The following is an 18,447-nucleotide window of genomic DNA, read 5'->3' on the forward strand; positions in this document are numbered from 1 at the left end:
AAGTCATTCAGGCTTGCTTAGCTGTGAATTGGCATGATATTACGTATCTAATGCTTCTGCCAGCTCTTCTGTTATCGCTTACCCTAGACTCCTATCGTGCTTATTAACATTAGATTTAGTGCCTCCCTTGTATAGTGCCTTGTCTCTGTCCAGCTCCGCGCTACTAGGGGTATTGTCCTACTTTTAGGTAAGGGAGAACTAACGGAATGTTATTTATTCTAAATTCATAGGTCATTCCTATACAGAGCTATCTACTTCATGACTTCTAAAGACATCTGTTACCCCTTTAAAGTGGCCTTGCTTGCCTACCTGCACGCATCCGGTATCCTCTCCAGTAAGTCCTGCCTCAGAGGTTCCATAGGATACAAGCTGCTTTGAGCCACAAGGCCTGTTATATATCGCAGCACTATCCTGCACAGGAATATTCCATCGCCCGAGCACCCAATCATCCCCCCCCAACGCCATACGTAAAAGGTGTAGCTTGTTGTCTGCCTGTCTCGCTCGCCTGGCCACTGAATCACGCTTATAGAAATCGACGACTAAATCAACAATGCGCTCGAGCGAGCAATCCAGCAGTATCAAGGCAGCGCTGACGCAAACGATGATAAGCATCCCACAAACACTGAAGTTCTGTACCTCGCCGACGGCCTGTACCAGCTGGTTGGTGCACTGGTCCCGCTGATGACGATTCCCAGGCGGTTCAACGTATCCGAAAGCACCCAAGTCCGCTGTGTTGGAGGCAAAATCGACCACATACGCCTGTAGCATGGCAAGGTTGGTCTGAAACCAGCCGATGACTTCAGTCTTCCACTGATCCTCCGGTAGGCCGAACGAGACATGCCCGGTTACCATATTGTTGGCCCACAGAGCCGCTGTACCGAGGTTTGCTACAGTTGTATACGTATTCGACTGTGCTAGGGAGTAGATAATTCGATCAGCTGTCGATAGCTGGGCTGTACTAAAGTTCAGGGTAGTACTCGCCAGGCTGTTTACAAGGCTGAGAATACCGGCTGGAGAAGTGCATGATGCAATGGATGGATTGCACAAAACATACTGATCAGCGCAAACCATAGTGTCGACGTTGCGATCAGAGGCAAATATAGTGAGGCCCTGATAGGTTATATTTTGGGTTCCGTTGGCAGAGAACCATGGATCATTAACGGGGGCCAGGTATGCTATGTTATTTTGACTTAAGAAATGAACAGTGACATCGGCGTCAGCGGGGCTAAAATCCGGGATCGGCCTCCAAAGCGAAGGGTTGCTCGACAAACTGCTATTGGCGAAAGTGGGATAGGACCTTCAACTAATCAGCATAAGCAACAACACCCTAGGTTTGCATTATAGCCTGAAAGAGAAAGAAAATTCGAGGCAACATACTGAATCAAATAGCCAATTCCAGTCTTATTTCCAATTGCTTTGTTGTATCTGTACGTGTAATCTGTCAAGCCAAAAATAGGCCCGAGGAAAAATTCCATAAAAGCGCCATCTTCGTTTTGAATTTCCTGGACGAGGTCGTCCGTATGTACAGGAGAACAAGTTAAGCTCAGCTGTATGCTGACTCGGTCTTCGAACTTGGCATTTATTCCTAGCATTTCATGAAAGTCTAGAAAGGCCGAAGTGATGCGAAACGCTTGATTGGGGCCTGGAATACAGCGTTCTTGGGCCGGGATAGGGCAAGGTGCGGAACTGCTAATATCGTATGGAAGAGTGGGCCGGATAAATACCGATGGAGCTGTCGAGCTGCTAGTGTTGGCATAGAAGTTGGCGACATGGCTGCGGGCCCGGCGGGTGTCGTTTTGCCCTTTTGCTCCCATTGCGCTAAGTGCAGGGAGATCATCTTTGCCGGTGGTATTGAAGAACCAGAATCCGCAATTACTCGGCTGTACTCGTGCAACGACGGTGCTGTAAGATTTATTGGCCACTCTTGACGTAAACAGCGCCGCGGCAGCGAAGCCTGCTGAGACGATCAAAGCCGGAACTGCCACAGAACACGTCTGCTTCACGATTGGCCTTTTGCTGTTCTTTGACCAAGCTCTGTGGATCTTGAGAGCCTCCCACAGGGTTTGGGTAGCACCTGCAGAGTTCCTCAGGCTGACCTGGTGCTGAAGGTCGAGAGCACTGGGGTTCTCGCTTCTCGCCTTCCAATTATGAAGAGCGAAAGAAAGGATGTTCCAGAAACTTGATCCGGCGATGGTAACGAGGATAGTTAGGCCTGAGAGGAGGAGGTTGCTGTAATCAAGTGGCAATGTCAGAGTGGCGGCTAAGATTGTTGTTTTTGAGTGGTCCCACCACAACCCGCTTGCGATGGCAACCATTTTCAAGCCTGAAAGCTACTTCGGATATTGAGGTGTTCGAAGTGCTGGAAAGCGTGTCTAACAAGTTTGGTATGTACAAAGCCGAAATATCTATGGAAACTCATAAGAGGGTGATGATAAAACATGAATACAGATAATATTTAGGTGATTTTGATAGACAAAAGAAAATGGCTGCTGGCTGGTGATGAGATGTCACTTGATTGATTGTTGGGAAAAAGAAGACGACTGGTAATACTGTGGCGCTGTGGTGTAACACGAGGAGGCTGGTTATTGAATGACACTGAGACGATTCAACTCACCATCATGCATTAGCACCGTGCATTATTCGAATCTTCCACTTCAGTTTTGATAATACCCCGCTCTAATCAAGCCAAGGTGAGCTCTACCCAGGACTTTACCAATCATAGCCCCGCAGCAGATAACGTTCATGGTGGACGTTTGCGGCTGGACTGGCCATTTTCAACAGATGTGACGAGGCTTGCAGCGAATTACGAGTTGCTCTTCAGTGATTCGTTTGCGTTTCTTTCACTGTGGACCAGCGGTTGGTGAGGCGGCTTACTCGGTTCTGCCTCACGGGGTTTTCTTTGGTCAATTCGCTATGCTATTTCCCAATAGTATTAGTGTTGTTATCTCACATATTCAGCTTTTCGCACTTCAATTATGTAGTTGAACACATGACATGTAGCAACCTTGTCGCTTGATCACCCAGCGGAACGGACACTGCCTTTAATTTGTTATATTGGTTGCAAATCCGGCGTTATTTGTTATAGCAATTACTGGGGAACATGTACGCATCAATTTATTGCGCTGCTGATGTAATTGCAACTCACATCACAGCAGGCTGAAATCAAAAATTGGGATATACGCCATGGATTGGGAACTCTTCTGATCAAGGGTGCACACGATGTCCTGCCAGTTCATAGCCCGTAGTAACTATTATTTCACGCCTGAACTATTCCAATTCCCATTTGCGCCCCAGACATAGTAAGACAGCAGTTAATTTCCTTTTTTATTAAGACCTTCATAGGCCCAGTAGGGTTCCAAATAGGCTGTTGTTTTGAGATGTAGGTTTGAATCCTATAAAACTCGCTTTAAGTATACTCTCTGTATAGGCTCTGCAATAACCTCATTATCAGAAGCTCGTTTCACTTTATACTCATCATTTACACAAGCTTCCACAATAATATAGATAATAGAGGGACTGAAGCCTGCTTTTGTGACTATAACTCTTTCATCCATCTCCAAGGTGTACTATTTTAGTTAGCAAGTTCATCTATAACTTGTGATATGTCATGCGACGGTGTTGTTCTCTACTCACCTCAGAGATATTCAAGTGCGGCTCTACGTAAGATTTCCAGTCCTCTTCGTGATCTGGAGCGATGGGAGAACTCTAGGTAGTGTATTAGTTACTGTGCAAGGCAGGAAATCTCAGTTCTGTTGGTCAATACCTCAGCTCGTTCAGGTGTCATTTTGTTGGTTGCAGACTTTGGCAGAGTACCATGCGCCAAAAACGACTAACCATGGCTGTGGCTTTGCTAGGGTTGAAATAAAAGTGCTTCGTGACCAGGTGACACACGCTTACCAATGAAACCGAGCCAACAGTCATCCACGAACACGTCACCTTGCTTATGCACATTTTACCACCTTTCAGCTTTCGTCGGCATGTACGTTGCGCACGCAGAAGTCCTATTTCCCCTCTGTCATTTTCTTGAAACAAAGCCTGTTCATTGGTACGTGCTAACGAGATTTACAATCTGCGTGCTTGTGACCTTTCTATCAGACCTATAGGTTGTAAATGCAGTACAGGAACTCACAATAGACGCTTGGTTGCAAAATACTGTGCAAACCAATGCACTTGAGAGCGTAGATGCCAAGCGCTGACAAACTTATAATTTAGTAATGATAGGCCACAGTGACCTCCCGTATCACACAAAAGCTGTCGCCATTCAAAGGTTTTACAACAAGTGCTCTACTGAAGGTTATCTCTAATGCTGGATTATGACACGGCTCGGTAATGCCCATCCCCCATTCTAATTCGGCAAGTATTCATGTTTCTTAGTCGAGGATTACCCCCGTGGCTATCCACAACTTGCAGCATTCTTATCTCTTGACGAGTACTTTACTATTGTCAAGAGATTCGATTACCTACACATGCGAAGCATTGTCGAGCAGCAAGATCAGTTAGCAGAATTAGAAGCCCGACTCAATCGCTGTGACGATGAAGAAGGGCTACAACTTAACCTATCAAGTCGTCGACAGGATCGCAACAACAGGCGTCGAGACCTGATGAATGAGATCCACCTAAAGCTTGAGCAATATGGTGACCAGCCCAGCACCCTCCCTTGGCCATCTTACCAGCATGAAATGTATTGACTCATTCATGGAATAGATACCTCTCTTGCTAGATTTTCGGATCTGCTTCGGTTACCTCAGGCCAAAGAGGATCATAAGAGAAGTGTCTATCACTGGATGCAAGGAAACAAGCCGTTAGTCAAATCCGAATGTGGTATATTCGACAGATGTCTTGACGATAATGACTTCATCGCTCTCGCCTGGAAAGCTAGCGACAGGACATTGCTCGAAGACATGACCGAAAGACTGATTCGATTCTTTCCAAACCTGATGGAGCGAGTGAGTACATGCACATTGTTTCCGTCCTTCCATGCTGATACTTGAGTTTCAGTTTCGCAGTGGCCAGGTATAACCTTTTTTCATCCTAGCAATTAATCCGTTTGCTAACGCATATCCTAAATGTCTAGCTCAAAACTAAGAACAGATCTATTATTCTTTTCCCCTCCAACTTTGCCACAGCCACCGTGAGGCTGTTTCTGACTATATTTACTCCACTATGGCTCATAGTACCTACATTGCTTCTCTACAATATCCAAAGCCGATCAGGCCGCGCTTGTATCTTTGTTCTATTTACCATTTGGACGTCATTTATAGTTGTGGCAACTACAAATACAACCAAGTCGGATTTGGTCTTGGCCTTGGTCACGTAAGTGCACTAAAGCTACAACTGTTGAACCAAAGATCATTAACTAATTCCTTCCAGGTATACAGCTATGCTCAGTGCTTTTATAGCAAGCGAGTAGCAATGTCTATGCATTGTGGACAAGTTTTAATCGAGAATAGTAAAGAGGAAACAAATAGGTATTTTGGGATCTATAATAAATGCCCAATGGAAAGTTTAAGTCCTGAATTCATAAGATGATAATAATCCATTTGGAGCCCAGAGTCTAATTACTCCGAACACATAATGCTCTCAATGAAGTACAAACGGATTGGCTGATAACCACTTAATCTCTGGCCCAATCCATTGATCGCGCCAGGGAATTGCCGGAAAAGATCCAAAGTTCTCTGTGGTCAGTGACCCTGCTTTTATCCCGTGTTCAATTGCTGTCCCGATATCGAGATCCACGTCGATGGGGTTTAGACCAGAGTTCGCTGGTGTTTTCATCTGTCTCAGAATCTCCACAGCATAAGCTCCGATGAATGCGTCGCTTGCCCCAGTCTCATCAACAACTTCTTGCTTCTGTTTCTTGGCAGGGTAGAAGAAAGAACGCTGACCTCTCTCTCCGCTTGCGTCTGGTGGCTCCATGTAGGAAGCGAGAACGCCGCGGTGCCCTAGCGTGATTACTACGCACCTTGCACCAAGACGATGGAAATGGTCGCAGTACTGAGAGTATAGCTTTTGGATGTTCGGAACAGATGCCATCCCGTCATCAAGGCGATTCTCGCTCTTTGGCGCTCTTGTTATGCAAATTGCTTCGACGCAATGGTGATTAAGAATGAGATGATCGACTTCATAGAGTAGAGGATGGCTATAAAGAAAGGACGAGTCGGATGGAACTGGTGCAGAGTTGAAGATAATCGGGATCTGATTCTTGTTGGCGTAACCAATGGTTCTCAGGACGGTTTCTTGAGGGATCTCCAGCTGAACCAGGATAAGGTCCGCACGAGGAGTCTTCTCAAGTTCTTCCTCCACCACATCCCAGGTCAAACGACCGTTTGCCAAGGGATCATTATGAATCCTGGGTATTCCTTGCATATCAACGTAGATATGGGCATATCCATTTCGAATATTCCTCGCCGAATGTACTCCAGCGACGTGAACCCCATTGTCCGCCAGGGCATTTTTGATCTTCTCGCCTCTATTATCCTCATCTTCACCAATCATCCCAATCATATAGACCTGGACATCCTCAGGTACCTTCCCGGCTTTAGGTAAGCTGCGCGAGTCGAATGGGCTTCGGTGGCTGGCTCGATAAACGGCTGTGGCCTGATTGACGCCGTGACCTCCTGGACACGGATCTATGCTGGGACCATTCGGAAAGGACGCATGTTGCCATCCCTCATGGTGCGATTCGACCCTGTTTATGATATCCCAGTTCATGGAACCAACGACCTTTACGCAAAACTTTGGTTGAGACATGTTCCAGAGAGATGGGGCAAGTGGTGAGATGGAACGGTTCAGATACAGTTAGCCAGGGAAAGGTTGACAGCTGGAAGCTGGACGCGCAAAGCTAATTATCAGATTGGATAAGTATGCGCGACTTTGCAAGGTAGCAACTGTGGCCATTTTGCGGTTCTTCTGCAAAAGTGCTACATGATAGCGTCCGTACAATATCTCACGTCTTCTAGTCTAAAGCTATCCAATCCCTGCTTGACTGGTTAACAAAGTGCCTCAAAGATTACTAACAAAACGTCATAACATGGAATTGTACCCCGGCCAGCATGGTCATGTATGTAGCCGAATTTAGCTATTCTCTACTGTAGAGGCAATCATACCACGACTACTTTGACGATACATGTGCCTCCTGGCATTAGTGCATTGCGCACTGCTTGGTATACGACGAGTTTTCAGGCTCAGCCTCACTTGTGCAGTGGCAAACTTGGAGCGGTTTGGCATTTTCGAGCGTGTTTGTCTTCTGGTTGAGACATTGGGCGCCACTCATATCAGTTAGCCCGCACTGCTATCCGGATTTGGGCGTTGGCATTTGTGGCTGCATAATGTCGTCAAAGTTGTGAACAAGTGCATGAAAACGTGGCAACATACCACAGGGCGAGGGCTGCCCTTTCCCCTCATCTCACCAGCGGCAGACTGAGGAGGCTTCAAGTGCACAAAGCATTACAGCATGACCAAAGACTTTGTAATTTTTGGCTTACATGTGAGTGTCTTATTTGCCAGTCTCGCCTTCTGCATGCTCACAAAGTTGCTAGAACTTTCTCCTTGCTATAACAGCCATGCTGAATTATCAACAGGGTGGTTAAAAATGGTCAGTGCTTATAGCGCTTGATTCTAGGTGCTGCAACGCAATGACCAATATTAGGCATGTATGTAAGACATGGCTAGCGTAGTTTCCTTCATCTGACTTGCGAACGAGTAAAGTGTCAGATGTTATGCACTTCTTTTAGACCGACTCAACCAACATGTATATGTCGACGTCACAATGATATACATTAGCAAGTGGAAAAAAGCAAAGTAGGCAATTTGGGCTTGCAAAAGATTACGAGCTATTTTGGATTACCATTGGTTAGCCGAATGCTTGTGGAGTATATTTGGTAGCATTGTAGTGACACTTATCAAAATCAAGTACAAGATATGTCGTCTACCTTTTAGACACGTGAGCAGGAAAAAAATGGCTTATTGGAGAACTATTGTGTGAGAGTCCCTATGATACCATAACCTACGCCTTTGGCTCCTCTCAGTTTCCCGACCCTTACCTAATGGCGACAAGTCGTATAACGGGGCGTTCAATGCCTTCCGCTTTGATAGTGTCATGGGATGCCAACCCTCGGTTAGAATCATTCAAGGAAGTACTACAAGAATACTTTGGATATAATGCAATTTCTTTTCGACTTCCGAAACATAACCCCGAGAAAGCATTGGAGAGAGAACTTGCAAATGCTCTAATCAGGCACTCGGGTATGAGCAACCCATTCATCTTGTATTACTATGGTGATAGTCTGGTGAGACAAGGGCAGTCACGACTGTTACTGTAAGTCACCTACTTTTTAACAATGCACCAATTCCGCGACTAATTCTGTTCAACAGTTGCAGAACACGAAGCGATAAGTCTGCCCTCGTAGACTGGCTTAAATTGCGACAAGAACATATCGACAAGTTCAATTCCAATATCCTTACCATCCTTGACTGCAAATACAGAGTCGTTCCAACAGGCAAAGACAGATATCCCATACTTGAAGATGACTTATGCTCCAGATCCAAGAGCGTAGTCCAGATTCTTATTGCTCCAAAGTCCTCCCAACAGAATGCGACACCGTTTCCTGAAATCCTGGCTAAGACCTTGAAGGCCATGTTAGAATCTTCGACAACTGGTGTAATTGATATGAAGTACCTTGAAGGAGAAATCTCGAGGCATCCGGAGCCGGAGTACATTGCGAAGCTTTTTAGTTTAAGGCCTGATCAGGAAAACTTAAAGCTCCAGGTTTACTCACGTGAGAGGCAAGGCGCCTTCGTGGAATCGCGATATGATCCGTGGGTACCTAGCAATGCATCCAGACATTTGCGCATTAATGTTTTGCCAATCACTTGGGCGGAGGTCGATCTCTGGGATGCGGAAGCTGAACTCAAGGATCTCCTTGACGTATTTGAAGTACACTTCGATTTCATGATTGGAAGTATTTTCAAGATCCCCGATACTCCTAGTGCGCAATCTACTCTACAGTTGCGCATTGATCAGCAAATCGAGCAAGTGGGACCTAGAGGGCTTTTGATCGTTGTTTACAACGGCCATGCCAAGAGGACAAGTGAGGGCATGATTATTTCGTAAGTGGCTGGGCCTCTGAACTACAGCTTGTTTCACATCTAATTTGTTTGGTTCTGCTTAGTGGACATAGAAGTGGCGGTCAGACTGTCAACTGGACCGAGATCACACACACGCTGAACGTTGCAAATTGCGATGTTGTTCATGTGCTTGATTGCTGTGACGCATTAAGTGCGACTAAAGGCACACATGCAGAAAAGCAATCACAGGCTGATATAGCGGTCGCAGCTGACTTAAAGACAAACGAATTCGAATTCCATGGAATCAATGAGACGCTTGCTGCCGGCGCAAGAGAGGAACAAGTACCAGCCGGTCCAAACTCTTCTATGAAGGTCTTCGCCGAGGTACTGAATGAGATGGCTGTACAAAAAGTCCCTATCTCGATACTATCATGGCACCAACATATCATTGCCAAAATGGGAGGACTAATAACAGAACAAGGTGGCTTAAGACATGCAGAGCCTCATTATAAGATAAATCCTACGGATTACGCTGGGAGGGGTATAAGCCTGCAAGTAAAGCAACGACGGTCGACCATGTAAAGCCTTGATTTAGTTTATAGAAATTTAGTGTATTCAAGTTTAGGTTATTCTACCTCGAGCTTCTGGATGTTGAGATGTTATTACAATGAGTCCCAAAGATGAGTTCTCTTCATGCTTGTTTAGCTAGGTTTTAGTGAAATATAAAATAAGCCCCAGTGCCTTCTGTAATTCATCTTGATGCCCATCCTTCTTCTGTTCCCCTCGCCAGGCAATGAATCCATCAGGTCGGACAAGGATAGCCTCGCCTTCAGAGATCTTACAGATATGGCTGAAAGTGCCGTCAGGATCTCTGAAGGTGCCAGTGTCCCTGTTGATACTGTAAGTGTCTATTTCAGGCGTCATACCTCTGGCTGCTTCGATCCACGGCGATGCTTGACTAGTGGTGAAAAGAACGAAATTCTTCTTGACTAAGTCCAAGGTAGATATTTGGGAATCTTCTGTTGCAAGTAGCACATGTGGTAGCCGGCTTCCTGGCGATGCAAGTGGTGCATATGGGTCTTCATACTGGTCGCTGCTGGCGTTTTGGATATGCGCAGCAGCAGCAGAAGGGTAACGATACCCTATCTCACAGGTAATGTCGGGAAGTTCTGGCTCATCTGGGACCTTGCGAAATACTCGTTTCTGAAGCCTTGAGTAGGCCTGCCGCATGGTAAATCCAGCTACCGGCTGTCGCTCGGTGTCATAGGTCTGGAGAAGCGAAGTACCGGCTTTTTCTCTCAAAACATATGCGAGCTTCCATGCCAGGTTGTGAACATCCTAAGTAGCTTAGCGTGCTGGAATACTTTCTTGTGCTTCAAGTCAAATTACCTGTATACCGGTGTTGCCGCCCATCCCACCAGTCGGGGGCATCACATGTGCTGCGTCTCCGGCAATGAAAACACGGCCATTTGTGCTTATGAAGCGCTCGGCATTAAAGGCAGCTACCGACCAGTACGAAATGGAGTCGACCTTGATATTGATGTCGTCCTCAATACCACTTGCCTCCTTGAAATATTGCTTCGCGTCTCGTTCAGAGACCGAGTCCGGCGAGAACGACCTTTTATCGCCTGCTCGTGTGACGATCATAAATCCTGCCTTGCCACCGCTCTCCAGGCGGAAGCCAGCGTCGATAGCTGGGTTAGAAATATAAGTGACGCCATGCTTTGCACGAGTTCCGAGGTATGGCGTTAGATCGGCTTTGAAGTTGATAGAAATACTTTCGCCAAGGACACCCGGACCTTGCCATTCGATGGCTTCCTTTCTCCTCGTCGCACTCCTATTTCCATCGCAAGAAACCAGATACTTGGTCTTGAACTTCCTGTAGCTTTTCGATTGAACGTTTTGCACCACTACGAGTACACCGTCTGGCAGTTCCTCATAGTGGACGACGGTCTCGCTGAACTCCTGAGCGGCACCGAATTCCTTTGCTCTTTTGCGCAGAAGAGGTTCAAACATGTTTTGCGTCAGCCATAAGCGGCGACTCGGGCTAGCTTTGGCAACTTCTGCTGGATCACTCTCTTGCATGCTTGCCAGGACCTTGCCTCCTACTAGCTTCTCGACAATGATCATCCCCGCATCAAGATCGAAGTTAGAGGCGCTTTCTGAAAGGAGTTCATCCTCCAGACCTAGCTGGCGGAAGATCTCGACGGAGCGCAGGAGAAATAACGCGGCGCGGGGGTGTATGGCAGTGGACGGATGGCGGTCGAAAGACACAGACTTGATACTGGAAAGGGTCAGTCATGTTGACATAGGCGTTGAGTCATAGTGTCTCACCCATGATATCCTAGCAGCACACCCAAAGTCATTCCTACCATACTCGACCCGATGATGATAACTGGCCATTCTTCTGGCTCTAGTGGAATATTTGAATGATCAAACGACCCAAATTCGAACAAAGTCCTCTGACTCTGGGCGATTGGAATTGTATCATCGACCTGGTTCGGTCCGCTAGCGCTTGGCTGAACATTCTCCGAAGGCATTCTGGGCTATTTTTTAAGACCAAGATATTGAATCTGTAACTAATTTATGAACTGATCGCTAGTCCAGAATCGATACCACTGATCACGCCTCTTTTATCCTGAGTGTTCATGATACGTAGCGGCAAATACAAGACGCCGTAGCGTGCCGTGCCCGGTATTGTCTCTGGCTCCAATTTCGCCGACTCCACATCCCGACACACGCCAGGGTCCAGCCTCTATATAGCCTAGAACCTTTGGCCTTAAAATAGAACTGTAAGTGTTACTACAGACAGTCTTCATTGTTTCTGAAGCCAAATCTACTAGACACACCTACTGCGCCGATCCACACTACAGCGAACAGCAACTACCAGGATGAGTCTCACTCTATATGGATCACGGCAATCAACATGCACTCAACGGGTGTTGTTGGTTCTTTCAGAACTAAATATCACCGACCATCAACTATCTGACATTAATATGCAGAAGGGCGAGCATCTTGTGAGAAGCCATATCCCCGACACGTGAAAGTTACTTATCCCTGTTAGGCACCCAGTTTTGTGCAAGATTTCCATCCATTCGGACGGATTCCAGTTTTTGACGATGACGGGACTCGATTTTTCGAGTCTCGGGCAATTTGCGAGTACTTGGTTGCAAAGTACGGGCCAAAGAGCGCTTTAAATAGACGGACGGATCAAAGCTACCCCGAGCTGGCAACTTACGAGCAAGCGGCTAGCGTTGAGTACTCTTACTTCGACCCGACAATGAAAACTTTGGCATATGAGAAATTATTCAAAGGGTACTTGACTCTTCCAGACTTTCGTAAGATGCATCGCACTGACACGGGCTAGGTTTATGGGACGAGGCGATCCCGACAAGGCCACAGTCGAGAGACTGGAAATCGACTTGGTCAAGGTCTTGGATCACTACGAAAAAGTCCTTTCTCGTCGTGAGTACCTTGCCGGAAATGTAAGTTATGTCAAGGTTTCGAGTGAAATTCCTGCTAAATGTTCTTAGCAATTTTCGTTGGTTGATATATACCATATGCCTTGGTTTGAGTTTCTGCCGCGCCTAGCGTTACAGGATGAGATTACGAAAAGACCGGCATTGAGTGCCTGGTGGGAACGCGTCAGCAACCGGTCAACGTGGAAAGGTTTGACGGCGTCACATTAAATAGACAATCAGCTGTTCTCAAGAGATTCAATACAGGCCACGCCTTTATGATGATTTGGGGGCGGGGTAGGAACGAGTCTTCAAGTTACGCTATTATATCATTGGGATAAATCGTAACAATTACGAACCGGCCTAAATCACTATCCCCTTATCTTATAGGAGATATCGATAGTTTTCTTCATTGACGTAAACGCTGGGTATAGTAGTCTGCAAGGCCAAGCCGCCGCCGCATCATTTGGCGAGACTGGGTCATGGTGCGTATAGAGTACGTAGTACACGAATACGAAGCATTCTTTTATTCTGGCCCAATCGGACTCGATGTAGCTTGACTTGCGTGTTATTCTCATTGCCCGATAATATGTAATGGAGGACTATCTGCGGGGAAGCTATCGACAGTGTGGAGGAGGTGAAGTGGACTTCTTCAACGCCGTGTTCTCCGGCCAGCTACAGGGCTCATCCCAGGAATAACTATTGACACTGAGAATACCCTTGTGTAAATGTTAGTATATAGATCCAACGAAAATTTGACAGAGAACTCACAATCGTTAATCTTGACGCATTTGAATGAACTTGCACACTGTGATTCCCATTAATACATTCACACGGAAGCCTTTGTCGCTTCGGTACTTACTTGCATAGGTCCTGTCCACCCTAGGCCGCCACATTGACCCCACTGGGGAGAAACTCCAGAGCTCCCAGTATCTGTAGGTTTTGTGGCGGTCGTAGTGGATGATGGCTTTACTGGATCCTGGGATTTGGTCAGGTCATGAACTGTCAAGAGGATATTTAACAGTGATGCGACTTACAGCAAAACCAAACCACTTTAAGTCTTCCTCTGGAAACACGTCAATCGAATGAGTAACGCCCTGGCCCAAGAATGTCTATGCGTAATGTCAGCCATATCTCTTAAAAATAAAATTCTTGCTTATCTCACCTGTAGCTTATCGCCAAACGTGTATTTGGTATAAGGGCTCCGTGGAAAGTTAGGCGTGGTAGATTGCGGGTTAGTTGAATAACCAAACACGCCAGTCCATTGTTTGATGGTCTCGTAGTAGTTCTGCACATTCAACACCTGATCCACTGACCCGTGATAGATTTGCATTTTCGGTCGTGGTCCATCATATCCGGGATACATATCCTTAACAACATTGGCCCATTGAGTTTGGGTATAGATGGACTGGCCATTGGCACATGTTGAGTTCCAGAAATCGGGGATGTTATCTGCGCTCTTGAAGCACCCGGCTGGGACACCTGTATACACGTGTAAGTCGCATGTTATGGGCATTAGCTGTCAGGGTTGTCAACTCACCTGCATATGCAATCCCTGCAGCAAAAAGATCAGGGTAAGTTGCGGCCATGACATTCTGCTTCTACATTAGCTCACTCCCGTCAAGAGACCTCTCTCTCACATACCGTCATCATAGCTCCCGAGGAAGTACCCGTAACAAAGGTTTGGCTCTTATCTGTGTTATATTCTTTCGTCACAAATCTGACCATATTGGCTATGGAGGTGCTGGCACCGCCGCCATCGTGAGTCAAGGTCATCTTTGATGCCACGTCCCAGCAATTATCCTGGGTGTATGGTGTCTGAGGATAGATAACAATGTAGCCATATGTCTCGGCGTAGCGAGCCCATTGAGTGCCCTGGTAGTATGCTTGGGCGCTACCGGTGCACCAATGGATGCCGACTACTATTGCAGGCTTCGAGGCTAGAGTCTTTGGAACATATAGCCACATTCGAGTGCCCGTGGGGTTGTCGCCATAGTTAGTCACCTCAGTAAAGGTAGACCTGGGGACAACCTCGGCAGCCACGGCCAGTTGAAGAAGAGTGAGCAGCCAGAGGCTGATGCAGGCTGGCAACTTCATTGTAGCAACATAGGGCGCTTCATGTGATAAGTTATTTTGTCGAAGATGCCAACATCGGCGGCGGCGGCGTATTTAAGCAGAAGAACACATCGCGTGGAATTGATGTACCTTAACTGGGCGTTCGGATCATTAGCTTCCGTGTCTTTTTGCGCTAGAATGCCAGATGCGGAGTTCACTCCAGCCTTTGGTGGGAAACTTGACTTTATGAGCCGTCCCCGGGCTAGAGCTGTACGATAATCGGCTTTGTGGTACGAATTTGGTCTTGAGTGGTGCTGTGCCGGACTCCGAAGTCTCTCTTCGGGGAGTGAAAGCTGGACTCCGGTTTCCCCCATATGTCATAATGCTGTGATGGTAATGTGGGCCAGCCAGAATATGCATAATAAATTTCACCTTTCCACATTCAGACACGGAACCCTCAGGGTCAATTCCGCCAATGAACCTGGGAAAAGGCCTGCTTTGGCTTCGACCAGGCTGCGAACTTGCAATCCAACTAACCGCGCAACAGGGTAGTCCGTGCCGCACGAAAACATGGAGCATATTATTGTAAACTCGCTATTTGCCCCCGAGCCACAGCCAATAACATAATCTGCCACTTGACCATCCCATCAGAGTCTTACCATTCTCAGTGTGTTCTTACAATTGACTAGGATGACCATAGGTAATCTGCCATATGATGAATGACTGTAACCTCCAAGGCTATAAATAAAACGTAACCAAGTAGCATGGCTCCTCCGATCCAGCGATCAAACCTTTCGCCACACCAAACGGCTATTGTGAGCGCTAGCGTAGAGCCCCAGAGGACACATAGCTCTGTGATCTTGATATTAGTTCCATCAAAATCCCCGGAGGTATCAACCATGACAATGCCCAGGCAGAGCGACAAAAGGAAGACGTTGCTCCCCACGGTATTAGCGACAAGAATCCCGACATGGCCCCGGTTCCCGCTTAGGACGGCAACAAATTTCTCGGGCAGGGTAGTGGCGATGGCAAGAATAACGATGCCGAACAGAACGTCGGAGAGGCCAATAGCGTCTGTGATGTTGATAGCGGCGTGAGAGAGGACATAGCCCGACAGACAGATGGCTAAGAAGCCAAGGACCAGGAACCCGATGTGGTATCCGAGACTCCTTCTCCTTCGACGGGTCGAAACATTTGTAACCCCGGCCGCCTCAGAACTACCATCAACTCGCTGGCCCCGTTCGCTATCCTCAGACTCATGATCCTCAAGACTCGGCAGAAGGGGGCTCCTAATAGACGCTGTCGATGCTATTGATGAGTTGTCGTTCTTATCGCTGCTACTATCATCATCTGAGCCTTCAGGCGCGGTCAAGCTTCCCCGACTGATGGCCCAGCCTATGGAGATGAGGTAGATAGCAAAAAGAGCAATCAGGAGAGATCCACCGACGAGCCAGACGATCCTCTGCGAGAAGTAAATGATTGGCGCGACAAAGGTGGTGATGATAAGCAAGGAGAGTGAGTAAATCCTAGAGCTCTTGTCAAACTCAACGTGCGACCCCGCTGGCCGGAACAAAAGCCCGAGTGAAAAGGCGCCAAGGATATTCGAGATGGCCGACCCGATGATATTTCCTACTGCTAGCGAAGGCCGACCCTGCGCAAGTGAAGCAACAACGACAACGAGCTGTGATGAAGTTTAAATTAGGAAGATAGGGGTGAACAGATGGGACCAAGCGGTACCTCTTCCCACTCTGCACCGGCTGTAAGCAGGGCAATCACTGTGTCGGGAATCCCCGTCCGACGCGCAACGATGGCAGTATGGTCTACGAAGTTATCGGCGCCGAATTCTAGGAGGAACAGGGTGCTGATGAAGACGGCGACATTGTAGGCGATGGCGTCACTATTGGTCATGACAATCGTAGAGTTGATGACAACAAGAAGAGCACATAAGTAGAAAGTAGGAGACGGAGAGGAGATCAGTAGAGTTGGCGTCATCCTAGGATAAAAAAAGCGGAGAAATCCAATGTTTGACTGCCTCTAACGCCTTACGGTCTTGACCGTGATAGGCCTAGTTACAGTAGCTTTCTCCTTACTGATTTAAGCTATTAGCCACGAGTCTTACTTTATCTTAGACTAGCTTTTGAGCCCTCGACGTAGATAGAAAGAGCATTTTATCGAATAAATGCAGCTCAATTGACAGATCTCTGACATACGCACTCAATCCTGTTATAGCTAACAATACACTGCCTAAGCGACTCTAACAGCAGTCAGACTGATTTAGATACTGATGCAAGACTGGTGATTAGATCACAATAGGAATTTTAGACTACGGCATGGAACTGGCTTTACTGGTCGTCGAGATAGTATTATTATCAATATGCACTTATCTACCCCGAAGAACAGTTGATATCTAAAATTAGGAGCTCACTGTACCTGCATTACCCCTGAAAAGTCATGGCTGTCAAGAGAAACTATTGGATCTGCTAGCTACATCTGTTCAAGTAGCACGCCCTAAAGCCAATAGTTCCAGCTCGCCTTTCAGCTCTAAAGGAAGCTTGACATGATGTGATGATCAGAAGATATTTCTTTCCCTCTTCTGTCTTTTTACTTTTTTTTCTCTTTACTTACTACACTTCAGTTACTCGTTTCTAATTCCAGTCGCTCTTTACAAGTCTTTTCACAATGCGTGTCACTGCTACCTTTGGTACCCTAATCATGGGCGCGAGCCTCTGCGCCGCTCGCGTAAGTGCTCTTAAACCCCCACTATCACTTCTAGTGGAGGCTCACAGATTTAGGCTTGCGTCCCCCATCCTCGGTTGACAACAACATCGTCACTCACCAGCGAAACTGACACTACAACGGCTGGAGGCGCCGCCACAACGACCACTTTTCAAGAGACTATCAGCGTGACTGAGTCTGCGTTAACCATCGAGTCGTCTGCCACCGTAGAAACTTCTTCTGCAGACTCCGCCACTACAGAACTGGAGACGACTACTTCTGGCGTAATCTCTCACGAAACTTTGAGTGTCACTGTGTCCCAGACCAGCATTGAATCGTCTGCCACTACGACCGATGGCATTAGCTCTTTTACTACCATCCTCGCATCTACGACTGCTGTCACTTCCCAAGAGACCGAGACCTCTACGACCGTCGGCGACGCCACGAGCACAGCAATCGAAGCCACTACGACTACCGCTGACCCTCCCGTAATTACCGAACTCGTCGTCAACGGTGGTTTCGAAGACTCTGCCATTGACCCTTGGGTAGTAGAAGGAGCGATCGATCCGACAATCTACACTGGCAACTCTTTCTGCCCCGAGGGTAGTCATTGTCTGTGCGTAATACTAGGATCTCAAAACACTGATTGGTCTTTACTGACATTCCGCAGGGAAATACCTGGAGACTTGGCCAATTCTGCCAGCGTCTGCCAACGCGTCGCTGTTGAGGCGGGCTTCGAGTATACTTTCAAAGCAAAGGTTGCCCAGTGGTGCATCAAAGAGTTTGGTTCAAACGCAATCCGGTGTGATGACAACGCTAACAAAGTTGAACTGTCCATTGATGGGGTATTCAAGTCTGGTCAAGATGGCATCATCGGGTCGACGCAAACCTTTAAAGACTTTACCTACACCTTCTCATATACCGACCCAAGCATTGATTCTACTGATCTTTGTATTACCTTGACGCAGAACCAAGGGATTAGCCCTGCCTTCAACCTTGATGGCGTTTCTTTCACGCGTGGGCAATCTGTGCCTATTCCTGACCCGACGGAGTAAGGGTTTGCAACAGCATAGAAACATCGACTGGACTGGACAAAGGTATCTCTCTGGGAGGTATCAAAGCATGAGTAGTCCGGAGCTGGTCAAGTTATCAA

At 47.1% G+C, this 18,447-nt stretch overlaps 8 protein-coding genes across 8 annotated transcripts; 3 read left to right on the forward strand and 5 right to left on the reverse strand.

The window, feature by feature from the left end:
• Positions 1-237: 237 nt before the first annotated feature.
• On the reverse strand, positions 238-2,315 carry FVEG_07735 (hypothetical protein; the record flags this gene model as incomplete). Its single annotated transcript, XM_018896406.1, has 2 exons — positions 238-1,297; positions 1,378-2,315. 2 exons carry the CDS (start codon positions 2,313-2,315, stop codon positions 238-240), a joined length of 1,998 nt encoding a protein of 665 aa, XP_018753870.1.
• Positions 2,316-5,580: 3,265 nt separating this feature from the next.
• On the reverse strand, positions 5,581-6,750 carry FVEG_07734 (hypothetical protein; the record flags this gene model as incomplete). Its single annotated transcript, XM_018896405.1, has 1 exon — positions 5,581-6,750. The coding sequence occupies one exon, from the start codon at positions 6,748-6,750 to the stop codon at positions 5,581-5,583; it is 1,170 nt and encodes a 389-aa protein (XP_018753869.1).
• A 1,496-nt stretch (positions 6,751-8,246) lies between these two features.
• Positions 8,247-9,648, forward strand: FVEG_07733 (hypothetical protein; the record flags this gene model as incomplete). The annotated part of the gene is made up of 3 exons (XM_018896404.1): positions 8,247-8,317; positions 8,374-9,108; positions 9,171-9,648. 3 exons carry the CDS (start codon positions 8,247-8,249, stop codon positions 9,646-9,648), a joined length of 1,284 nt encoding a protein of 427 aa, XP_018753868.1.
• Positions 9,649-9,771: 123 nt separating this feature from the next.
• Positions 9,772-11,606, reverse strand: FVEG_07732 (hypothetical protein; the record flags this gene model as incomplete). Its single annotated transcript, XM_018896403.1, has 3 exons — positions 9,772-10,404; positions 10,456-11,350; positions 11,401-11,606. 3 exons carry the CDS (start codon positions 11,604-11,606, stop codon positions 9,772-9,774), a joined length of 1,734 nt encoding a protein of 577 aa, XP_018753867.1.
• A 386-nt stretch (positions 11,607-11,992) lies between these two features.
• Positions 11,993-12,755, forward strand: FVEG_07731 (hypothetical protein; the record flags this gene model as incomplete). Its single annotated transcript, XM_018896402.1, has 5 exons — positions 11,993-12,010; positions 12,069-12,083; positions 12,131-12,381; positions 12,434-12,551; positions 12,600-12,755. The coding sequence occupies 5 exons, from the start codon at positions 11,993-11,995 to the stop codon at positions 12,753-12,755; spliced, it is 558 nt and encodes a 185-aa protein (XP_018753866.1).
• Positions 12,756-13,223: 468 nt separating this feature from the next.
• Positions 13,224-14,621, reverse strand: FVEG_07730 (hypothetical protein; the record flags this gene model as incomplete). The annotated part of the gene is made up of 7 exons (XM_018896401.1): positions 13,224-13,243; positions 13,296-13,332; positions 13,387-13,503; positions 13,562-13,636; positions 13,690-14,006; positions 14,065-14,119; positions 14,169-14,621. The coding sequence occupies 7 exons, from the start codon at positions 14,619-14,621 to the stop codon at positions 13,224-13,226; spliced, it is 1,074 nt and encodes a 357-aa protein (XP_018753865.1).
• A 470-nt stretch (positions 14,622-15,091) lies between these two features.
• FVEG_07729 (hypothetical protein) lies at positions 15,092-16,562 on the reverse strand. The gene is made up of 2 exons (XM_018896400.1): positions 16,317-16,562; positions 15,092-16,260 (listed from the first exon to the last, which is right to left on the reverse strand). The coding sequence occupies exons 1-2, from the start codon at positions 16,485-16,487 to the stop codon at positions 15,265-15,267; spliced, it is 1,167 nt and encodes a 388-aa protein (XP_018753864.1). The 5' UTR covers positions 16,488-16,562; the 3' UTR covers positions 15,092-15,264.
• Positions 16,563-17,258: 696 nt separating this feature from the next.
• FVEG_07728 (hypothetical protein) lies at positions 17,259-18,349 on the forward strand (the record flags this gene model as incomplete). Its single annotated transcript, XM_018896399.1, has 3 exons — positions 17,259-17,318; positions 17,372-17,910; positions 17,965-18,349. 3 exons carry the CDS (start codon positions 17,259-17,261, stop codon positions 18,347-18,349), a joined length of 984 nt encoding a protein of 327 aa, XP_018753863.1.
• Between the last annotated feature and the right edge of the window lie 98 nt (positions 18,350-18,447).

The sequence above is a fragment of the Fusarium verticillioides genome, chromosome 8 (assembly GCF_000149555.1).
Source record: "Fusarium verticillioides 7600 chromosome 8, whole genome shotgun sequence".
Classification (NCBI taxonomy): Eukaryota; Fungi; Ascomycota; class Sordariomycetes; order Hypocreales; family Nectriaceae; genus Fusarium; species Fusarium verticillioides.

Coding starts and splice junctions, on each gene's coding strand:
- FVEG_07729 (XM_018896400.1), bottom strand. CDS start 16,487: ATGACCAATAGTGACGCCATCGCCTACAATGTCGCCGTCTTCATCAGC. Junction 16,261..16,316: donor CCGGTGCAGAGTGGGAAGAG/GTACCGCTTGGT, acceptor ACTTCATCACAG/CTCGTTGTCGTTGTTGCTTC.